Genomic DNA, 25,841 nt, shown 5'->3' on the forward strand with positions numbered 1-25,841 from the left:
CTAACCGTTTACTTGCCTTTTCTTTTTTTATATTATTTGCTCTCCCATCTAGAACATGCCAAGGTAAAATATTAATTCATCGGCAACAATTCATAGTGCTTAATGATCATTTCTTTCAAAACAAGAAACTGATCTTGAGCATATACTAGAAAGTAAAGATGAATATTTGGACTAATTAATCGATTATGATATCTGATGTCATTCAATTAGTATTTGTGAGTATGGTTCATGTTTCTTATAAGAAATTCAAACCATATTATGTCACACGTGATGGATAATTGGGTAAAGGGTAGATATATGATCACTTGTAACAACTTCGAATTATAATAAATTAATAATCGTCCATATAAGATTAATTTAACTCCTCAGAGCTAGCTCCAACCAAATTTTTTTGGCATCATCCTTTTATGAGTGGATCAATGTAGAAAATTTAATTTATTGAAGGCAACAAATTCAGTAATACAACCACACACTGTGACACCGAGACACTAGATACAGATAATTGGCTCAGACTTGAATAATTTCAAAATATGCAGATCCAATGTCTAATAAGAAGAGCCCGTGACTAATGGACCATTATCATACTCCCACCACACAACACATACCAAATACAGGAACAATTGATCTACCAAGCCAGCTCACTCCCACTTGCTTCACAAACTATAGTAATTAATATATATAACAGCTTCATATAAAAAAAAGACTACATACAATATCACACACTAACATTTACTAATGCTAGTTAATTGACCATTAACTTAACAGTTACTTCATTTCAAGAAGTATTGAGCACTACTAGTATATCACAGCGCATTAATGGCAACTTTCATCCCAGATTCGCAGTGACCAGGGTAGTTACATATGAAGTAGTTCTGCCCTCTTGCTAGTTTGATTTGGTCCTTCCCTGAACTGAACACTTTAGCACCCCCTGGTGTCTTGCAGCTGTTGTATCCACTTCTGTCCACAGCAACCACATTGTGGGTCGTTGAGTCATAGTTGAAGACTGCAACAACAATAACCACATTGAGAAAATTAACAAAATGACACATGATGAAGAGTATCAACAATAACACACTTTCTCTATCATATTCTTTATTTATTAAAAACTATGAAATCACAAGTAAAACTCGATAAATATAAAAGTTAGACCTACAAAAAAAAATATGTTAAAAAATGTATTATTAATATTTCTCAATGTTCCATGCAAGGAGTTAGATACTGATTAAATTTAATTAGTTATGAGATATGAAATTGATAAGTGATTGAAAAATAATTAAGGAAAAAAGAAGGAGAGAGAAATCGTGAATTTGAATTCTTTAAGTAATATTTGTAACAAAACTAATAAATGAAAATGATGATAAAAAAATAATTAAATTTACTTACTTAGGATATCACCAGCTCTGAATCTTTTTCCATTGGGCCAAGCATTAGTGTTGAAGGTCCATCCCCCAGGTCCTCCAACGGAGTAAGTTGCTGCGTTAGCACGTTCCAAAAGGCACAGTAGTGAAACCACAGTGACCACAATAGGCAAAGATGCACTGCCTCTTCCCTGAGACATTCTGGTATAGTGCAGCCCTTAACAAGTAGCGAATTTTGGTTGTGTTGGGTTGCAAGGTTGAGGCTTATCCCTTTAATAATGGAATTGGTTGTGTCGCATTATGGGGCCTTAGGATTGTTTTATATATAAATGGGGACACAGGTTAGAGACAGATCGATGGCTTTTCTTTAATAATTAAGGTCAATTCAATAATTAGTTTGTTAAAGATGGATGCAACTACGAGGCACCTCATGATAACTGCCATGCCACCTTCGACATTTTAACTGTTCAATTGTATGATGAGGTGGGGTCTAAATAAGTAGCAACTTAGTCTATTCTGTGCCTTGCGATTTTTATTTATATAAATTCAATTTTAACAATTTAATAGCAATCTTGATACGACAGCTTACACTACCTTCAGTAGTCCCCTAGCTAATACAGTAAAAATTTAATTATATTGTCAAGGGTTCAATTTTTTTTTATCAAAATTTTATTGAAAAAAAAGTAAAACTTACTTCAATCATCTTTAAAGCTCAAAAGAAATTAGCCCTTCGACTATCAATTTTGAATTTTTATGCAAATCATAAAAAAAATCATTCATCAACATCAATAAAATTAGTTAATTTAATTAATAATATCATTAATTTTAATTTTATTCTCAAATTTTCCATAAAAATAAATTATATAACTAGAGGATACAGTTAATGACCTTATTCGTAATTCAATAAATAATTTCTTTAACTAATGGATTGACTTATATTATTAATAGTACAATAAATATGTTCACTTTCATAAAAAATTATTTTTCTCCATTTCTATATATAAGACTCAATTAACTAATTCATCAAGATTAAGAGAAATAATTAATTTAGTTAATAACAATAAATTTATCTTAAATTTATAATTTTTTAAAAATTATTCTTATCATTAATATTTATCTCTTTTCTAATGGTTTATTAATATATTTTTTTTCTTTTTTTGAACATATTTATAGTTTATAAATAATTAATGCAAATAATATTACAAATTTTGTCTCATAAAATAAATAAACATCATTTTAAATTTAAGTCTTATAAATAAAAACAGATCAATAGACTTTCTAATGAATTAATTAAAAGTATAAAAAATATTAATAATTAATACATTTAAAAGTTTTTTCTTTGTTGAGGCGGAGCTAAATAGTGTGAAATAAACTAGAAATTTCTATAGAAATAAACTCAATAAGAGTCGGCCAACTAGTACAACGACAGAAAACCAGTAGTTAAAAGTGAGTCTATGTTTCTTAGACAAAAAAAATGGTCCCATGTAAATAATTAATTATTTAAATAAAAAATAACAGTTTAGTGCATATAAGCAAGTGAATAATTTTTGTCAAAAGAAGAAGAAGCAAGTCAGTAATTATCCTGAACGAGACAAAACTAACAGTGTCATGTGAATGGCTAGGGTAGGTGTTGTGTGTGGTGGGGAATCACCAGTACCCCAGAAAAGATCAACATAAATTTAATTGGAAAATTAGTCGCGTGAATTTTGGGGGCTTAACGGAGGAGATTTTGCCAAGCTTTTTAGCCTTTTAGACAGGAGGGAGATTATGGCAAAGATTTAGATAGGAAGAAATGATTAAAGCAATATAATTAAAGTAGGGAATGGCAATGTTGACTGATGAAGTTGCTGTAACACACCCGTGAAGCTTTGATTGGACAGCACTTGTGCCAACCTCTTATATATCTATCCTTGTCGATCTCTTTGACACTATTGAACTGTGGGAACATTTGAAGGAGATAATACTTCCAAGTCTAGACTCTAGACTATAGGATGAGTAGTTATTTGTTCTTTCATGTTAACATGCCCTTTTAGACTTCTAGAAAGACCTTAACAAATTATTTTAACTTTTAATAGTATTTTTTTATCTGACAATATTAGTTGTTAGTTTTATTATAAATGTTAATAAGATCGATTTGAACTCAAGATTTATTATTTATCTTTTTTTCCTTTAACCTTCAAATTAATTTTATAATTCTTTAACTTTTAATAGTTAATTTTAACATTGATATTTAAAATTTTATCTAACCATATTTAAAATAAATAAACCCTCAGCACTCAATAGGCATAGCTTCATAATATAGGACATTCATCAATCACCATAAATGCATAAACTCGAATGGCACCTCAACACTGGAAAATATAAATAATTATAACATTTATTTTAAATTAAATACTATTCAAATTAAATTAATTAATAAATTAAAAGCTCAGAAAGTATTGTTGTAATTTGTTCATTAATTAATTACACACAACGTCGTAGGTTTCATTCTTTTTAAATTTAAGTATCATTAGTTATAAAATAATAAATTTGAAAGGTATAATCACTTTTAATATATATATATATATATATATATATATATATATATATATATATATGTATGTATATATATACTTCTTTTATAAGCAATTCTATTTACCATTAAAACTAACCAGATCAGCTACTGTATTAGACGGCTTTGGTTGTCAAACTAATCAAGTATGTGCAGGAGTTTTCTAAATTGGAAATTTTGGAGAAGTCAATACATTCCTGCTTTCTCCAACGCCATATTACTTTTCTTATTTTCTATACATGATTTTTGTAACTAATCGTAAATAGACACATGTTATATTAGACAATTATCAGCAGGTGATTTTACATTATTTAAATATTCTATTGAGGATCTCGAGCAGCCACCCTCTAATATGTAAATAAAACATAAAAGGTTATGTTGGGCAAATATAAAAAGCTTGGTAAAGAAATTGTTTTAATAGTTTCTAGCATTTTGTTAGTAATTTTTAGTATTTTTTAAAATGCAGTAATATTTTTTAAAATGTTAATTTTTAATTTTTTATATTTATTTTTAATTTTTAAGATATTTATTTAATTTTTTATTATTCTTTTTAAATATGTTACTTATGTTATTTAATATTTTTTAATTATTTTAATAAATAATTTTATCAAATACTTATCAATGTAAGAGAGCTTTTAATTATCGATAACTTTTGAACTTGTAGGTAAATATATTTTGATTGATAAATATACAAATGCCCGTATTTAACGGTCATCATTTCAATTTACGTTCATCTAGCTAGTCTTTGGGAGGAAAAAAAGATACTTTGGAACAAAGAAAGAGATCCTTTCATAGAAAAATTAAAAGCAAGTGTGGAACAAGACCACTGAAGCCAATCAAGGCATTGCTGTAATGCTGCTAATTGAGAGAGACCACTCCCTTTCTATTGGCCCTCTTATTCATTTCTTCATCTCTTTTTCTTTGTTCTTTACTCTCTTTTTTTGTCCATCATTAATGACTGCAAGTATCTCTCAAGTTATTGAATTAGAGATTAATCATGTTTATGATTTATGGATGTTGTTACTTCAACAAAATTTTACACATGATAAAAATTAAATACAAATTTTTTTATTAAATAAATTATTAAATACAAATTTTTTTATTAAATAAATTATTTTTACTCATGTAAATATAATAAAATTTTACACTATTAGACTAACCTTTTCCTTCGCTTTACTTATATATACATGATTATGATCAGCCATCTAAATGGAAATTAGACATGGGTGATGTGGGCGGTGGTGGTACCCGAGTGCTTTCGGTTAGGTCACAATTTCGTTAGTTAGTGTTAATTAATTATATATATTAGTTCTTTAACTATGTCAAAAGGCAAGAAATACACATCGATATTGGATGAGAAAATGAAAGAAATTAGATCATACTTTATATGGAGAGAAACTGGCCGGTGGCTATAAAAATTGACACCCCCTCTTGCCCAATTAAGTCAAATATCAGCGAATAATATAAATAAATCAGAAATTTAATTAATTCTTATGTTATCAATATAGTTTTGCTATTTTAAACAGGAGATATGAAAATGAAAATAATCCTATATATATATATATATATATATATATATATATATATATATATATATATATATATATATATATATTCACTCTTTAGTGTGTTTGCAAATTACTACTGTATGTGTCATGCGCAATGCATTTTTAAATTCAAGATATTAAAAATGAATTTAAAAATATTCAAAAGAAAAAGGTTTGACATTATAGAAAACTATCTAAAATTAATTAAGTAAAGTCATTTCTCCTGGTGGGGATTCAAATTTAATTCACTACCTTGGGAGAAGTTAGCTCCTTTCACTATACTCAACTCTTGTTAATTAATTTTGCTATTTGTAAGTGTTATCAATATGCTAATTGAAGCAAACAAAATAGGTTTCTCCTATATCTTTATAGAAGAGCCAATATAAAGTTGGTTTTTTCTTCTTTGAAATCAGAGATCATAACACTGATTTTTAAAGTTAAAGTTAGGGATTTACTTTACAGATAAAACTAAAGATCTATCAATATTGACTGAAAAATTAATATTTGAGATTTAAATATATAATTACGTACATATATAGTTTAATATTTGTGCGTATTATATATTTAACTAAAATTTTAATTTTTAATTTCTCAATCAATAATTCTAATTACTTACTTTAGTAAATCATAAGATAAGAAGATTTTTAATTAAAAAAATTGGTTACTTATAATAAGGTATTAGTGTTTACCAAATAATTATTAATAGTAAATATAAATGTACAATAATAATCAGCATAAAAAAATTTACAATAATAATTGGTTTAAACTTAGTTTTTCAAATTGGATCAATAATAAAGAGATGTAAGTTTGATAATTTTATCGTCACTATCGAATAAAAACAAAAACAAAAGTAGCTAAGGGCAACCTTTCACTAACAATTAGTATTAATATATTATAAATAAGCAGTAAAAGGAAAATATTCAAGAGGATAAGCTAAAGTGGAATGCTTGCTTTATTCTATTTAGTTCCATAAAGTCAGTACAACTTTTTTATAGTGGATGAAAAAGATAATTAACCGTAAAGATAAATAAATAGTAGGAGTTTATATCCGTGCTTCTTATTATATATATCCTCGTGGAATTGAACTGATCATTTTGTAGCCTGAAAGTGAAAATATCTCTCCCGGGTCAAGATGTAGAACACTACTTCATTCTATATATATAGTATTTGACTGTAAAATAAAAATAAAAAACAAAAAAAAAACTTATCGTGCTAGTCTCATGATGATAAGACTATTACAAAATGATTGTTCTCAAAGTGAAAGAAAAAAAATTCTTATCGACAATCAAATGAATTTAAAGTATATTATAATTTGAGTATGCTAAATTAAAAATAAACATATCTTTTTCAATTTTTTTTACAATTTTTTAAAGTCTTGTAAGATTGAAGATTGCCTATGTTTCCAAATTGACAGATTCTTAGCGCAAATCAACAATACAATTTTCTATCCACTCTCTTATCATTCTTCTTCTTCTTATTATTATTATACTATTACTACTACTATTATTATTATTACACTTTTATAATTCTACCCCCAAAACCTATAGCTACATATGTCAAAAATAGTGGCTATGACTAGAAGCTGTTTAATTTTTTTCTTGGTGAAACTATGACTAGAAGCTACAATGCAACGAATGCTGCAATTTGAAGAAAAACATTAATACTATATATTCTATATATTAATTATAGGTTAAACCAGAAGGAAAAGCGGGGATTGGGAATTACAAGAGTGTACATGTGTGGCACTTGATTTTGATGGAGAATTCTACTTGACTCATACATAGAAAGCAATCTTTTGCTATTTAATTTTGTACTTGCCAACTGCCGACACTAGCTATTTTAAACGTTAACAGAAAATTTAGAGGTTTTTTAGTTTATTTTGTTCTAGAAGAATGACACACTTTGTATGCAAGAAAAAATATTTTAAAATTAAGTGGAGATTGATTTAAGGAAAAATTTGGGAGAAAATAATAGAAATGTGAAAAGCTTAAGGATTAAAAATTAATCTTAAAAAATATTATCTAATAAATTTTTGCCACGTTACTTAATAAATTTATGAGTTATTTAATTTGTTATTAAATTCATTGAATAATGTACTAGCATATCATTTAATAATAAATTTAAATGTTTTTAATCGTTAAGAATATAATTGAAATTGATATTAATTTCATAAAAAATATTAATTAATAATTATTAATTCATAAATTTTATTTTTTAAATGTGGTCGTTGTCATTATTTAGATAGTAAAGTAACATGCATTTAGTCATGTTACTGTGTTACATCAACAACCACACTAAGGTGACAAGTAACATAGAATGTCTAGATGTATATTACATTATTAGTAAATGGTAATGAAAAAAAAATTAAAAAATTAAAAACTATTTTTTAAAATAAAACTAAATTTAGCTATATTTAAAGGAACTAAAAATATTTTATAATAATAATATACATTTTTTTGGCATCATTATAAAAAAAATAATTTATTATGTCACATTTTCTAATTCTAGTTAATTTAATAAAAATAGAATTTAAATTAACAAGGATTTTGTTAGGCATAAGAATAAATTCAATTTGATTTAAAGTTGAAGTATTTTACTTGTTGATGTCATTGTAAATATTTTTCTGAATATTTTTTAATAGTAATATATGAAAACTATATTTTCTTAACATTATTTTTTGGCGTACTATAACAATAATGAGATTTAAAATAGAATTTTCTGCAGAATCGGATTCTTGTATTCTGATGTTTTAACACAGCTTGGGTTAAAACTGTTGACACTAATAAAATGCTATTTTTGCCGATAAAAAAATAGAATCTCATGCAAACTACCTAAAATTTCCATTATTAAGTTAACCCTAGTTAGTTTTTAAACACTATTTAAGCATCTTAGTCACCAAGTGATTTGAGAGCTTGATAATATATCAATTATTGCTAATATTTTAGCTTGTATATTATACAAAAATATTTTTTATATAATTAAAATCACAATAAATAAATTTATTAATATATTAATGATATTATAATTAAAATTCATCTATCATTTATTTATATACAATACAAAATATATTCATTTTATTTTTTTTACAAGATGTTCATTTTATGCATATATACATTGAGTGTTTTGATTTGCTTATTATGCAATTAATCCATGGCGCGAGGGAATGGAAATTACAGTTACCATACAAAGAAATTAATAACATTAATTAAACCGCGTAAAATTTATGTGCAACTTAAAAGTTGTTTAGTTTGTTATATTTTTGGTTAAATGGTATTCTTTTCTCTCCTAAATTTTCAAATTCATGATTTTGATTTCTTGAATTAAAAATTTTTAATTGTAATATTTTGTCCTCTAGTTTTATAAATTAATAATTTTAGTCTTATGATAGATTATTAGAGATATTAAACTAATTATAAATTAAATAAAAATTATTAATCATTAAGAGGAGAATTAAGATTATTAATAATTTTTTATTAAATTGTTAATAATTAATCATTTTAATTAATTTATAATTAACTTAATAACTCAATTAATCAGAATTATTTATTAATAATCTATTAAGTGGATCAAAATTATCAATTTATAAAATTAAAGAGACCAAATATTACATTTATATTCTAGAAAACTAAAATCATAAATTTAAAAAACTAACGACGAAAATTGTAATTTAGCTTATATTTTCTAAAAGCTATCATGGTTTCATTTACTGGCTCTACATTTTAGTTTCAAGCTTTCTAATATAAGTTTTTCTTTATTATCTTAATTTTCATAGTGCTATTTTGGTATGGGCATAAGGTTTATTGACATTAGCGAGGATGTTTATTGTTTATTTTGTTAATAGCAGTATAGCACACTGGAACCATTTACATACTATGTTTCCTTTTGCACAAATTTAATTGTGAAATAGATGCCCAAGTCCATCAATTGCTTGAATGTTTAATTGGCACTAAAGAAAAAACTTATTGACATATTTTCAAATATATGGTTTTAATAATTAACTTTTTAACAGCACACCCATTGCAAACATCTTGTATACATTATTCATGGTATATAGGAGGGAATTATAAGATTAGTTGTGTGATAAAAAATAAAAGAAAAATCACGAATTTAATTCTTCTATTAATAAAAAATTAATATTTATCAATTAAAAAATAAAAAAATCATGACGTATAACATATACGTACCTTTCTAATTTTCACACCCCTCTTTACATTTTATTGGCTATGTCCAAATATGACAGTTATGACGTCATTGTTTGATTTCAGTGACCATTTTACGTCAGAAGTAATATGTCAAGAATAGAAGAAGAAGAAAAAATATTTGGGTGGTTGCAAGTTCGCAGGGTATATATATCTAAGCCACTTAGCTGTCAACCAAATCCTGTTTTGAGAAGTATTCATAATTATTTATTTATTTATTTATTCTTACAAATTAGTTAAATTCATAGGTAGCGATTTATTTGTTCACTTCATATGAAAAAAAACGAAGGTAAAATGCATTACATTTTTAACCAACTGGAATCATAAATAATACTTAAGTCATGTCTTGGTATTCGAGGATAAAAACAGACAGTAAAATGAGGGATATAAGAACTCTAGTGTAATAATATGATGGATAAGATTTTCTTACGAAAATATTAAGGATTTTGTGTCAATTTTTTAAGAGAAATTTGATAAAAATAAAATAAAAAAGAAGTATTACTAAATATGTACCAAATTTATGCTTTTGAACTAATTTATATGTATCACTTAAATATTGTTAGGAAAATTAATACTTTTAAAATCAAATTACCTTCTAAAAATTAGTCCAGCATACTAATTAAATAACTGTACACAGTATCAATAATAATTTTTTGGCTATGAATTAACAAACGAATTTAATAACTTTTCGTATGACAATTAGCTAGGTAGAAGTCACTAGCTCCCAATAAGGATCAATTAAAAAAAAAAAAACACTTTGGGTCGCAATTTATATATATATTCTTAAATCTATCTCTGTTATGAATTAATTTTCAACTAATTAAACATTATTGCGTGTTTGTAAATCATAATAGTAAATAGACAACAAAACAACTCATAAAAAATGAAATGATAATTTTGAAAGCTCAAGCATGCATTCTGCAATACTAAGAAAACAAGTTAATGTGATATCGTTTAAAATCATTCAGTGATTATAATTAACCTAACCGTACCCAAGTGGTTCTCATAAAAATAAATAACTACAAATATAGCATCAAAAACAGCTATTCTATACCATATTTAATCTCATTTACGAACTTACTTTCCTAATATGAGATTCTACAGCAAACACAAGTAGAAATAACTAATATTCTGGCATCATCATCAATCTCGAGAATTGTTGAGCAAGGAAGAATTAATGCATGTATTGTATTCATTAAGAAGTTACACCTACGTACACTTGATCACAATCTTCCAATTAGTAACATATATATGCTAATATGGCATAAAAGATAGCTATATCTGGCACCACTTTTATTTCTTAGTGGGAGCTTAGAATCGAAGTTGCCATTACATATATACATACAAGATATTTCAGTGATCAATGTCTGCAAATTTTCAATACCTTATATATGCACTTACTATATATTCATACAGCTCCAAACTCCAAGCCACGCGCAGCAAACGTGTATCTCACACAAATCATTCACTACCCTTAATCAGATCCTCAGCACTCAAAGCTTTATCCCTCAGACGGGGACAAGAAGATAAAATTAAAGTTATGAACAAAAAAAAAAAGTTGGAAAATTTTCACTCTAAACACAACCTGATGAAACGTTGAAAGGCTTCATAATCACGATAGCCTTAAATGCAAAACTAAACTAGAATTGCTATTTGCTAAACGCCAGAATTAATCCATAATGGAAGAGTGAAAACTAGAAAGCTAATCAAACTACATATCATATAATTAAGTACCATAATACGTTGTTAAATAATTAAACCCTTGATTGGTCATTAGACACCCACACCAAGAAAATCAATGAAAGGAACTTCCTTGGGCTTGATATTATTGGTCTCATCTTCATTTGTTTGTTGTTGATCTTTCTCCGTGGATGCCTTCAACTTGGTGAATGTGGATGATGAGTTTGTATTATTATCACAGAAACTCATCAAGTCCTTCTTTATCCTTCCATCATGATCAGAAGAACCAAGGAAAGTACTAATTAAAGGACTTGTTGGAACAACCCTCTTGTAGTTGGGAAGAGAGAATGCAGGATTTGGATAAATTCTGTAAAGAAAAGATCTATCTGAGCTTCTGGAACATTCCGAGAGATAAACACTAGAAGAACAAGAAGTGTTATTGAAATTGTCTCTCGCTCCTTTGGTGGTGGTGGTTGGCACAGAACCAAAATTCCAAGACGCCAGAGAATTACTAGAGGGAGTATCTGACACTATCCTATGATTATTATTATTACTATCATCCTTATTTTTATCGAGGCTTCGAAAGTCGAAGAATATTCCATTCTCTAACCCAAATCTCGTACTAAACAACATGTCTTGATGATGAGATTGTGGTGTTGTTCTTTTTTCGAGGAACGTGTTGTTGGAATCGTTGTAAACGTCTTGGAAGCTTCTCTTCCCACATAACTTGGACTGTTCCCTTTGCTTTCTCGCCATTATAACGTGCCAGTGATTCTTCACAGCATTATCGGTTCGACCGGGGAAAAGCCTCGCTATGAGTGCCCACTTGTTCCCGTGAATGCGATGTGCCGCGAGTAGCCTCTCTTCTTCCTCTTCCGTGAATGGCCTTCTGTTGATTCTCGGGTCCAGCTGATTGAACCACCTTAATCTGCAACTTTTCCCTAAGGAACCAAAACATGAATCGCATGATTAAGGTTTCGTTAATCAAGACACAGAGACATGCATGATTTTCATGTTAGATATAAGGTGAATTAGATGGTTAAAGAATGAAAGTCGTGATTTCAATTCATCCCATTAATGAAAATTAATATTTTTTTATAAAAAATAAAAATGCATGATTTTTATGAAAAGAATTAATTAACAAATCTATATAAAGTGCTTAAGGAATTAATCAAGTTGGGTGCAATAGTATTAATTCTAGCTAATTAATAATAAACCCCTGAATTAGATCTTCTACGTACTATTAATTCCACTAAGATTTTTAATTAACAAGGTGGATATTAAGTTTCCAATGATTAATCCAACTTAATTAATTTGATTATATATATGTATGAGATTGATATGCATTAATTTATATGTACCTGATCTTCCTTGGAGCTTTTCAGCGATTGAATTCCAGTTTTGGGCACCATATTGTTCAACAAGTTGTCTAAGCTTTTCATCCTCAGCGGGTCTCCAGTGGCCACGAGGGCAAGTCTTGGTGTCTTCACCAGCTGAAGAATCCTCCATGAAATGATGAAGAAGAGAGGGGTACTGTTACTGTGGATGCAGGCGATAATATTATTATGCTGAAGCGAGAAATCTTGAACATCAAGCACACAAAAGAGAAGTCTCGAACAAGATATATAAGGAAGTGGAGGGAGGAGAGGGGTTGGTTTAGGGTTGTGGATGGTAAGTCACTTTTGTTGTCTTCACACGACAGATTGTGCCCTCTCTACATGTACTTAAATAGAGACCTTATATTATATGTCATTGGCCATTCAACTTCTCCTTCAAATTCCTCTTTATCTTCACAAGAAAAAAAAAACAAAACATAACAAAATAAACTATACACTTATTATAAAACAATTTATTACATTATTATTTAATTACATTTTAATATTAACGTGGGTGATAAATTTATTAATTTCTATCATAATAATTTTAAAAATTATATTAATGATGATTTTTTGTTAGTTGATGATATACTTTTTTTTACATCGATAGTGTATTGCTATTAACTATAAAAAAAAAAAAAAAAAAATCCTATTGCCGTTCCTTTTCAAATTCCTTCAATTATTATATAAACCATCGCACCACGTTAATAATCAAATCCACTTCGTTTGGTTACCGTATAGTTTTTATTAAAGGGACGTCTCTCCTTGATCGAAGACTGTTGTGGTTGATTTCCCACATCAGGTAATTGCGACCTTGATAAAATGAAGCAGTTTCTAAGCAATATCGATGGATAAAGTTGTTGGAGGATTATCAATCTTAAAAAATTATTATTTTGCAAAATATAATCCTTCCAAAGACATTCTTTCTATAATTAATGGTGGTACAAACAACATGTGATGTGTATAGCTTTTTATGTGTTTCTTGTTTGTACAGGATAGGGTAGCACATTTGTGTATGTATCTTTGATTTTGTGCTTATGCTAAAAAAAATAATATTGCAATTGTAGTTGAAACGATACAAAGAAGAATCTTAGTAATTGGGGGATAGTATTCACCTATATTTTCTTGTGAAACTAGAAGCAACAAGATGGATTGAGATAGTCAAGATCGAACAAATTAAATTTGATTTGGGTTTAAATTTGTATCTATATTAAATATTCCTTTTTTTTTCTCATTATACATAAGTCCTAAACTTTTTAAATGACCTAAGTTCCTTGTGGGTTAACATTATTTGTGTTGGGGAATTGAGGGAAGTAAACACCAAGGGAACTTGACATCACACTTTAACTCAAAATCTTGAGGCTTTCTTCACCCACGGGACACGTCACCTAGACCTACCGCCAAGAAAACTTTCGATACAAGAGATCCCCATATTAGATCCATTGTTGTCATCTTACTCGTCTTGAACTAGTCACCAAGTCAAACCATCGGCTCAAATACCAATTGTTGGGAAATTCGAGGGGAGTAAACACCGGGAAGATTTACACCAATGAGTCATGAGCAACCACACAAGGGAACTTGACACCATACTTTAACACAAAACCTTAAGGCTCAGGTTTATGGGTCTTCTCCTCACTTATATGGTGTTCCACTTTTTCACTTCTAGTTGATGTGAGACTTCACCTCACACTTGTACTTAGAGGTGAGTAAGCGGGTTGGCCCACCCCGCGTAAGGCCTGCCTGCATAAGCCCGCATTGGCAACGGACCGAGTCAGCCCACCCCGCATTCTTACACGGACCAAATAAATTGGTCCCCCCCGCCCTACGGACCCCGCGGGTCAAACGGGCCGATCCGCGGGTCTAGTTTTAAAAGAATTTTAATTTTAATAAAAATATAACACAATCAAATTAAGTTCAATACAAATGTAAATAAAATCTTAACAATTAATCAATTACATCAATAAAATAAATGTCTTAACCAGGACGGACCAAAAAATATGACATAATTATGGATCGTTTAAAAAAATTGATCTGTTACCCGTGATCCCACGAATCAGTCCATGAACCTGGACTCGTTTAGTCCTCCTACTTGTACTCCAACAATTTGTTCCAAAAATTTACTTTATCAGCAACTTTAATTCAAATTTTACTCATCTTTCTTCACGATTAATTGTACATGTACAAAGGGTTGCTCTTACTAAACTTATTGGTAATGCACATCGTGTCGTATAAAAACATTAAAGCTAGGTTTGTGAATTGGAATTCAAATATTGGAGAGAAAAAAATGGATGAGGTATCCCAGGAACACAATTTGGGAGCTGGGGGTTGCTTATGCTCATTTCAAGTATTGCAGCAATTTTAGTTCAAAAAAAAATTTCAAATTTTTTTGAGTTGGTTCAAGCAAATTTTTCACTGTTAGGTTTCGAAAACTAATTAATACGAACTTCTTGTAACCTCAGTAAATTAACTTTTAATTTGTACCATTTTATGAACGAGAATAATCAAAAGTGGACAGATTAGCACCTATTTTCATGTGTCCATTAATTCTCTTTCTGCATCTTGCAAAGTACAGCCACAAATGGAAAGAATATGTTTCCATTTTTTTCAGTTGAAGAGAGGACTTATAATTAAAGTAGTCCAGGAAATTAAAAACGCACGTGAAGCCCAAAGGAAAAGAAGAAGAAGAAAAAATGGAGTGGAATGCATAGCGTAGTTAATTTAAATCCACGCATATGATTCCTTATAATTATCTATAAAATACTTATAATGGGTTACGACAGTCTATTAATCGTTTCAAATCCAAATAGCTAACTTGTAGAGATAGATCAAATTAATCTCCATGTGATGTAAGATTGTTTGAAAAAATTGTGATAGCAAAATAAACGAGGTTTACTAGTTTAACGATACTCTAATTGGTTATAACAAAAAGATTAAGCAAACCTGGTAAACAGGACCTCAATTTTATGAAAATTTGTCTGTTATTAATGAATGGTCATTTTTATGGCCATGAGAGAGTCAGAGAGCTGTCAAAATCAGTTTAATATTAATCTTAAGGATTAATTCAAATGCCGTGTAAGTATAGCATCAAGAAAAGTACTTCCAAACAGTCTGCCTTAGTTTTTCATTCTTCAATTCCATGCAGATGACAAGTCAAATAAAACATTGAAACACATAGTGAAGTAACTATTATTCTAATGTGTTTCTTAACCGATTGAGATTTCATACCCCACGAAATCAAACACTTATCTTCCCATCAAAATAGGAATACAGTTTGTCCGTAAACATCAACATATATGTTGTTGATGACTGTAAAATTACCTTACAGTTCATTGGATATTTAATGAACATCTAATAGTAATTGGTAGGTCTACCCATCCAACAGTTGAATCGCATCTTTAAAATCAAATTGTCTTCCTTTCTTATAATTGAACTAGCTAAGCTATACTGAAATATGAACGAGCTGAGATGGAGCTTTGATAGCAACATAGATTTCATTTCAAACACTAAGGAATTAATTCAACACTCAAAGGATGATAGTATACATGCACCTATTGGGGGTTGGGCTAGCTATTGAATGATTAAGTTCACTTTCATTATTTTTTATTTGTTTAGTTAATCCTGTTGGGTTTGATTTTTGAAAAGTTGATTAATTAACTTACTTTTCGAGGGATGTTCGCACTACAATTTGATTCTGATTTAAAAAAAACATTTGAAAATATAAAAATAATACATTGTTTAGTTTGATTTGATATGTAATATTAAATCTAAATCAAATCAAATTGATTTTTTTTTTTTTGCGTACAATATATGGATTTGATAATTTAAAAAATAATAATTTATTTTTATGACTTTGAAAATTATTTATAATTTAATAAGTAACAAATTAAATAATTAAATTGACACAATATAAAATTTAATGATTGATTGAGTCATTATCAACCCTTCAAAATTATAAGGAATATAATAGCAAAAAATCAAACATATTACCAATTAAAGAAAAAACATCTTATAAAAAAAAAGTACATTACAAATAATTTACTTTTAACTAGTTATGTATATTATTAGTGTTATAAACTTATTATCTAACATAATCAAAATAAGTCTAATACATATAGAATAACATTTATACACTATAGTTATCAAAATTGAGTTTTGTTTTGTCTCGGGAGCTCAACAAAATTAAAGCACACTTCAAGATTTAAAAAATACTTATAAAATTATTTATAGATTATTCATCAACAATATTTTCATTTTGGTAATGAGAAGTAAACATATATCTTGTAAGATATGAGTTTGTTTTTTATCAATTGAATCAATATTTATTGACTTAAAATTGAGTTTTGACTTATTTTATAATAATAAGTTTTAAAAAAATACCATAAGTATAATATGTGGATTTATTTTGTTTGATTTAGTTTCCACGTACTAGAACCAAAATCTGAATCAAACTAAAATAAAAATAAATCTTTTTTTGATTTTCAGTCTAATTGATTTGTATTTTTTAAAAAGGTTAGAAGTTAAAAATAATTTGCTAAATTGTGATATATCCACTTTAAAAAAAACGCAAATATACTACCCCTCCCCCAAAACAAGAAAGATTCTATAGTTAGTGTAAACTATGGATATGCATTATTGACAATTTTTGTTCCTAGAGATACAACACATTTTGTTACTATTTTTATAATTGGGACATACACAAAATAAAAAGGAGAAAATATAAGATAAAAGAGCCAGTAAAATAATATGAGATAACAGAAGAATGATTTATAGAAAGGTATTCAAAAAGTGTAAATGCAAAAATGATATAATGTTCATCCACGATAAAAATAAAAATAAAACTATTCTTGGACCTGTTTGGTATGGAAACAGCTGATTTTGACGAATAAACATGGTAACTGTAAAGGGCAAATTAATATTGAACAGAAATCCTAGCTCTTTTTTTTTTACACAATAAAAATCCTAGCTAGAAGCAATTATTTTCTAGAAAAGTCTTAGAAAAGATTTTGGTCTTCCTCTGTCATTATTAAGAATTGAAATGCTGCACATAACTAACTGGTGTAATAGCTTATCCCCGCGGTCACAGGTAAGACTAAGTCCAGTCATAATGTATTAATCCTACCAACTTAATTCATAATCATAAATTAATCCTTTTTGTAGCCTTACATTTGTACGCAACTTTTCATGAAGATCATACTGTGTCAAAGCAAAAAAAAAAAAAAAAATTGACCCAATAGCATTCTTGCATACCACCTGAAGACTCTTCAATTCAAACATTTTATTGGTGCATGCAATAAATCATAAATATATAATTTGTTATTGTTATTTTTCGTTGGAGGAGTCTTAAATATAGTCATATTTTGGCTGCCCACCAAGATAATTATCAAACTAATTGCACATGTAAAGATGACCCGTCTAAATTAATGGGTTATGGACTATTACATAGCTAAGCAAAGTTTCAATAAAGAAGAAACTTGCAATATTTAAGTTGAGGTAGTCTCTCAAATTTGAAAATGACTGCAACAGAACCCTTGAAGGGTTAACTATGATGGATGAAATGCAATCTTAAACAACCAAAAAAAGGGGCGGGGTTAATTAATTAAAGATAACAAGACAAAGCTTAGATACCCAAAATAACCTTAATTAATACCTTACTCCTGTTTTGTATATTTATTTCATATCGTAGTGATGATTTAACAGATATAGTATATATCTGTTAGCTGGCATCAGCCGTATATATCAAATTATCAACTTCAAAACAAGGGGAGCCAACTTTGAGAATTGGCTTCATTCCAATTAATTTACACTGCAAAAGTTGATTGTTATATCGTACAATATTGCTATGCTAGGTATTAGTTATAACCTACAACTTTATAACACAACTAGAATAATCCGACAAGCATTCAATCAAATAAACTTTATGGTTGAATGTTGTAAATGTCGTGTTAATAAGGTAGAACGTACTATCGATCGTGTTGTAAAAGTAACTTTGTGCGGTTGTGCCCGAGGTCATATTTCAGAGAAGTTGTTTGTTAAAGGAATCATAAGAATTGAGGTAACAACATTGTTGTGTACCTGTCATGAATTGTTTTATCAATATATTATATTATATATCTTAATTGTTGCTTGATTCAAAGCAAAATATGTGTATGTTCCACAACAACAGAGAAATAGACCGTTAAAATGATGGTACTAGTACTCCATTCTATCTCTTTTTTCCATGAGTGTGTGGGGGAAGCACGAATAGAAGGGTTTGAAATAGCTTTCAAAGAGTGAATGCAAACTTGCACAGGGAAACATCCATTTCCTTCAACTGTCTTTATATGAAAACCATAACATACACCTTTTTCCCTCTCACTCACCTTTCCCACGTAACCTAAGCAACCCACCATTTTCATCATCATAACCCACACCGTATTTAAGTTGACATCAACAGTCCCTCATGAAAATCCTCAACAAACTACTTTGACTATTCCCATCCCACTCTTTTTTGTACGCGTAGATAGTACATATATACCTCTCTCTCTCTCTCTCTCTATATATATATATATAGACACATTTTTGTGCAGCTTGCTCACCCTGACTCTCCTTAGCCTACCCTTTTTGTCATTCTCAATAAATATATTCTGTTACAACCACGCTAGCTTCATTTAATTCAAATGTTGCAAAATAGTATTCCTAAGTTCAGCACTCCTCCCATTGAACTTTTCACAAACTGAAGAAGGAAGAGTGAGAAAAAATAACATGGAATAAAATACAGAAATAAATCAAATCAAATTCTTAACTATACCAATCTTCTAACAATCTCTAATCATATTTTTCACCATTAAAAGCATAAATAAATTGATGCAAAATTATTTTAATTTAATCATTAATCTAAAATGGAAGTCTTCAGTATACAAATATTTTTGTTCGTATAATAATCTCATTCTACTTCTTGAATAAGATTATCTCATAGAAGATACATGAAATCCGGCCCGATAAAAAAAAATTCATATTTCCCCTTTTTTTTATCTATCTAGATATTTTGTACATGCTTATCTGGTAGGGATTGCATGAAAAATAGTTGGGTGAGTCTAATTTATTCCTGCAGTCATAGATGGTAATTCAACAGGTTCACATAACACTTTGACGTGTAATTAATCCGACAAGGGTGAAGTAACCCATAAGAATGTATTTGTGTGATGGACTTCAGTTTCTTGCACTCGTAGGCATACATACAATATATACAAATTAATCTAGTCTGAATTCTAATTAACTAGTATAGTATATATTATTATAATTATTGAGTGTGCAATATTTATTTGATTATATTATAGGCCCACTGAGGTACGGTTCGTTGGCAAATGAGTGGCTTTGTTTGTTTGTTTGTTTCTTGTGTCGTAGTTTCAGCCAAAAGCGACATCCCCATTCTGCGCTTGTGATATATCTCCAAAGTGGTATAGTTAGTGGCTCCAGAAAATGACACTTCACCTAACTACACACAGCTGCCCTGTTCTGTTCGTTGTCCGGTTTTACTTTATCAACGCTTAAATTCCTTCTACTAATTATGAACCAATGTTTAGTCCAACATGCCTTTAGTCAATTTCCTCACACAACATGTGTGCAACTTCAAGAATGTGGGCTTTCATTACCAACTAGAAAGCCCATAAACAAAACCCACACCAATTAAAATTCAGCACAAAGGTTATGCCGCTCCTTTTCTATATTGTGTTAATTAGAACAACCTGCCAAAAAAATAAACCCATTTAATTGTAGTTTAGCACGTTTTAATTAAAGCTATGTTATTTTTACTCATTTTTCATAATATTTCTTTGTGCAATATATCATACATCTTATCTTGCAATTCTATTCTATCTCTTTTATAACTATCTCTTTCTTTAACTATAAAAGAAGTTATATAAAACTAGCGAAGATTTTTTTCTTCTTTTAGTTATCTGTTCTCTGTTTGGAACCTAATCCAAATTATGTGGCCCTGTCCTTTAAAACGTGATGGGATGCTCAAATGAAAGTCGGTGAACATTTGTACTATTTGCCGTCATTATGTTTAACTAAGGATACCACTTTAAATAAACCATTTTTTAGTGTTGGTTAATTGGTTACTAAAAACAGATCATGTGACTAGTTATGTACACCAGGCATGCTTAATGCCTTTTCTTGTTGTCAATTTGCCATATTGCAAAATTATTTTAATTTGTACAATTAAATTGTACTGCTATTTTTTTAAAAAAAATATCAGAGGTAAAAGATAAAAAATGTAAGATAAATAAATCATTAAGAACATAAATAAATCAATTGATATAGGGAGTTATTTCAACTTAACAAATAATTTTATATTTAAATTTTTGATACAATTGTGTTAAATACGTCAATAGTAAGTAATTCTACTTAGATCAAGCAAGATTATTTCTTGTAAAAAAAAATATGTGTGATATCTAAAAGATAGATGATGTAATAAAAAAATAGTATTGTAAAAACTATTATATCAATAATATAACTTTAAAATAGTTAGTATCAGGTTATTATTGTATATTAATACATAAAATGACATCTTACCTACCGGTACTTAGAACCCATTAAGGAACGCAAATTAAAACATGGTTCCATACTAACATCATTAATCTATACAAACTGTCCTTGAGATAGTGATAAATATTAGATGTATGCATACATATACTACTTAATCAACCTCCCACTTTCTATTTTCCACGCCAACTGATGCCGCTGATCTCACATTGATTGCTTCTGCCGAGTCATGTGTCTGTCTAATCATTTTCGGTAAATTGGCGCAGATGGAGAAATTAAGGACCGGTGATGAGTGTTAACAAATTAAATGGGAGAAGTCTGTGTAGTGCAACAGAATCATATGTAAAAGCAGCATAGGTTTTTAAATAGTGTGAGATTTACCTATTTTCTGTCAAATCAAGAAAGTGTAGTTGTTTAAAGAATTTGTTTTTAATTGTAAGATCCTTGCAATATTTATTAATAGCTGCCTGTCACTATTTCATGTTAATTTCATAACAAAATTTTGACCTATACTTTTATTGGCTTCCCAACCACGAAAACGATATTTTAAAAAACAGCAGGCTTTTTTTTTAAGTGCCAAAATTGAAGAGGAAACGAAGAGTATAAATCATAATAATACCTGCATAGACTTTATTCTAACAATGTTTTCATGATATTATAAAGTGAACTAATGATTTTTTAGAAAAGTTACAGTGATTCGTTGGCGGAGCTTTCCCTTCATTATAACACGTGTACGCTAACAGACACCACGAGAGAGAAAGAGGAAAAAAAATATAAATAGAATAGAATATGAAATGAAATGATAAGAAAGGAGAAATAAAAAGAAAAAATAAATGTCAAATAAACATCAATACTACTCTCTTTTATTATCATTCCCTTCATTTGTCATGCTTTGGCTGCTCCTTTTGTTTTTTTTTCTATGGTGGCAGGGCTGTAGTCGTGTACGTTTTTAATTTGGCGGCAGACATCCGATTTCTATCCTTATAATTTGAATTTTATGTAGATTACTTTTAAATCCGTATCTATAATCTTTTGGATAAATCTGATGAAGAGTTTGTGGTTTGATTTTATTAATTAAAGATAAAGATGTATCCTGTTCCAAAGCAGCATCGATTGAATTTTAGTTTTCTCATTTAAAATTAATGATCGCATGTTTTGGCCATACATAATCGCAAGGATTTTAGCTTAGATTAGCTGGGCAAAGTTACAGATGTTAGAGGTGTAATAAAAAATCCAGGACTAGGAAAAAAAAAACTGTTTGAGCCAAAATATTATCTGGACACCCTAAATTTAATCCGAAAGACAAAGACATAGTACGTGTTTAAGTTAATATATCTTATTTGAAAACACTTTTTTAATATCTTTTTAAAATATAAACAAATGTTTTTCCTAACAAATTTCTCCTAAAACAACAAAAAGCTTTTGTGAAAAAAATCCTGGTTATGCAATGCTAATATACTTTTTCCTATATTATAGCCCACAATGATAATATATATGATTACAATTAATCAACAAAAAAATGAATTCTGGAAGATTTTTCAGCTGATGGTGCAAATTAAATGGGAAGAAAACTCTTCACTACAAAACCAATTTTCTACTTTTTGCCTTAAGGACAAGGCTATTGCTTGTGGGGATGGTATAGAACTCAAATTCAAATGACCCAAAGATCTGGTGGCAAATATGAGCCTCAAGAAACTTTCCATTTGAAAGATTTATTACAAAAAGAGGTGTAGGAGATAGAATCTGTCTTGTGACAGATTTATATGAGCAATTATTTTATGTGTAATATGATTGTACACAGCGATCAAGTTTAGTTATGTGTATTTTATGTTTGATGTGGTGATAGATAGTTATTAGGTTCAGTTATGTATTTTTAGAAGTAGTTAGTGTATGTCTAGTCTAATTGTGGGCAGTTATTAAATTCTATGTCAGTAATTATTATGTAATATTTGTATAGAAAATAGCCTGTAGTAAAGGAGTGGCGATCGAGAGGAGTGTATCTCAGAAGATTTTTGGACAAAGTTATTCTCTGTAGGAGTTGTTACACCTCTAGGATAGCTTCTACTATAATTTTCTATTCAATTAGTGTGTTAATCATCTCATTATAACACACGTAGAACTAAAACAAGAACACCTATGCTATACATATCGTGTCTTGTATTCTAAGGCCGGATTGAAGGGGGTCGATGTAGATCATCAAGTCTTTATACATTTCCTTTGGGTAGAAGTTCATATACACTATATATAATTAAGGCTCAACCTCAAAAGGTACCTTCTACTGAAACTATAATATCTTATGCTCCATTAAGATTGTTATATATAGAGAGTAAAAACAAATAACATAAAATTAATTATGTAAAAAAAAAACAGATTTGCTTTTTTTCCAAAAAAATGATTTTAGTCTTTTTGGAACATTTGTGTCCATTGGTTCAAGGGTCTTTCACTATACACAATTGATCTATTAGGGTGATGTATCTTAGAAGAGGAATTCATCATATTTCAAGTACTAGAGTAAGGGCATTTTCTTTATTAGAGTGCTTTACGTACTTCAACTTAGCCTTTTTTACACTTATCTTTAAAATTGCTTTATTTTCATTCTGAAATATCATTGCTACCTTGCGTTGGTTATTTGATGATTGATTGTTATTCTCCATTCTGTTTCTCTAATAAGATATAAACCCAATTCAATACTAGTCCTCGGTCCATAAGGGCTTCCAAATCTTCCTCTTGGGCTTTAATGTTTTTACCGAATCATCAGATGGGCTATTGCTTTCTGCACTCCCATGTTACTTCCTGCTGTAATATTTTTTAATCTTCGGAAGGAAGCCGATAAGGGAGTGTATTTCAGAATGTAATTTTACATTCTGATGAACATTCTAGAAGGAAAAAGGGAGCCCACCATCAGTGGCCTATGAAAATAGCCCATCAATTGGGTGAAGTGGATTAGGAAGCCCACTATCAGTGGCCTATGAAAATAGGGAGGGGGCTGGAAGAAAATAGGAAAACAGTGAATCCAAAAAGGGGGTTTTGCCTATTTTTTGTATCCATCGTGTTCTTTAATTTTACGTTAGCTTCATAAGACTTCAACGCGTTCACTTTTGACTTTCATGACCAAAAAATTACATAAAAAAAAATGCGTATAATTCGGATCAGTGCTTATCATTGCCACTGGCTCACTTTAGAAACATAGTGTCTGCAAAATATACAGCGTTTCGTGGTCAGAGGCAACCTAATTTCCATGTGCTTTCTTTCTTTGTCGAGACGACTTTTATTTAAACAACAATGTGAATGCTGATTTTAAAGTTCAAATGTGGTTGGTTTGGTACAACCCAAATCTTGAATTTTGAACAAGACTAAGGTTTTGAAAAAGGTTACGTTGTTATCAATATAGCTGCTGATGCTGAATACTAAGCTAAAATTCTCTATGACCGCCGCATTTTTTTAAAATGGAAATATACACAAAAAACTTAAAAATAATAAATACATTATTGAAGGAAATTTCAATGAATTAGCAACTCTCTACTCAAACACATCACATTAACAACTATGTATCTGTTTATAGATCAATCGAAAGAAAAAATTAAATAGAACTCTTGTGTAATGAAATCTAATAAAGTAAAATTGAAGGATATAAGCAACGAGTATAATAATGATCGAGAGACAAAAATAATGAATACCTTTATATATTTAGTAAGTTATGATTATTTGCTTATCTCGCAATCCAATCCCCCTGATTTTGTTTATTTGGATAAGATGGGGCCAGACGATTAGGACTTCATATTATTAAAAAGTAAAAGTAGTGGACATTACTCGTTGGAGGCATTGTGCAATTTCAACTGTATAATGATTCTCGTTAATAATTATTAACTTCTGATTGATGACTCATTTGATTCGTTTCATACAAGAGGTTACGAAACTACTACATACACTTTCCTCCACCATTAAAGTACAAGTCTACAATACATCTATTTCGTTTATTTCTAAAAAATAGTTTTTGATTAAAATATATGTTTAAGAATTTAATAATAACTAAATCATTTGAAAAAGGAAAATCACAACCGCCCCATAAAAATTAATGTTTTAACATTAAATCTCGACGCCTTAATTAACTAAATAACGAGCCACTTGATTTATTTGTCTCTTGATAAAACCAACCAAGTTTTGACTATATTGAATGCATTCTGCTAAAAAGAATCTTATTACATCATAAAGTTATATATTTTTATAAGGACTAATTATTGTTTTAGTATGTCAAATTATGGGATATGTTTTTTTCCTTCAAATAAAAATAAAATTTTTAATCCCAAACTTCAAAAATTCTTTTAGCCCGTCCGTTATAATTTAAGAGACTAAAAAATATAAATTTTTATTTTAAAAAAAAGACTGAAAGAATAATCTCAAATTTAAGAGATTAAAAAATATAAATTTCATTTGATGACTGAACAGATAATTAAACATTTCTATAACATACCACAACGCAACTAAAATATAATTATATAAATAAGGAGGGTTTTATACGTCTTTAAGCTACTTATCATACTCAAGGAACATATTACTTTCACCGTTGTTGAAATGTTGTTTCATCCTTCGTTCCCTCTATTATAAAA

General features: G+C 29.0%; 2 protein-coding genes across 2 annotated transcripts; both read right to left on the reverse strand.

Moving 5' to 3' along the window:
- Positions 1 to 395: 395 nt before the first annotated feature.
- On the reverse strand, positions 396 to 1,650 carry LOC100305588 (putative plantacyanin). Its single transcript, NM_001250602.2, has 2 exons — positions 1,384 to 1,650; positions 396 to 1,003 (listed from the first exon to the last, which is right to left on the reverse strand). The coding sequence occupies exons 1-2, from the start codon at positions 1,556 to 1,558 to the stop codon at positions 804 to 806; spliced, it is 375 nt and encodes a 124-aa protein (NP_001237531.1). The 5' UTR covers positions 1,559 to 1,650; the 3' UTR covers positions 396 to 803.
- A 9,160-nt stretch (positions 1,651 to 10,810) lies between these two features.
- Positions 10,811 to 13,052, reverse strand: LOC100802283 (transcription factor LAF1). Its single transcript, XM_003527916.5, has 2 exons — positions 12,697 to 13,052; positions 10,811 to 12,276 (listed from the first exon to the last, which is right to left on the reverse strand). Exons 1-2 carry the CDS (start codon positions 12,842 to 12,844, stop codon positions 11,429 to 11,431), a joined length of 996 nt encoding a protein of 331 aa, XP_003527964.1. The 5' UTR covers positions 12,845 to 13,052; the 3' UTR covers positions 10,811 to 11,428.
- Positions 13,053 to 25,841: the final 12,789 nt, after the last annotated feature.

The sequence above is a fragment of the Glycine max genome, chromosome 6, assembly GCF_000004515.6.
Source record: "Glycine max cultivar Williams 82 chromosome 6, Glycine_max_v4.0, whole genome shotgun sequence".
Lineage (NCBI taxonomy): Eukaryota > Viridiplantae > Streptophyta > Magnoliopsida > Fabales > Fabaceae > Glycine > Glycine max.

Excerpts from the sequence above, each read along its gene's own strand:
- LOC100802283 (XM_003527916.5), bottom strand. The coding sequence starts at position 12,844 with ATGGAGGATTCTTCAGCTGGTGAAGACACCAAGACTTGCCCTCGTGGC. Across the intron at positions 12,277-12,696 it reads AAAGCTCCAAGGAAGATCAG|GGAAAAGTTGCAGATTAAGG; the intron begins GTACATATAAAT and ends TTGGTTCCTTAG.
- LOC100305588 (NM_001250602.2), bottom strand. The coding sequence starts at position 1,558 with ATGTCTCAGGGAAGAGGCAGTGCATCTTTGCCTATTGTGGTCACTGTG. Across the intron at positions 1,004-1,383 it reads CAGAGCTGGTGATATCCTAA|TCTTCAACTATGACTCAACG; the intron begins GTAAGTAAATTT and ends TTGTTGTTGCAG.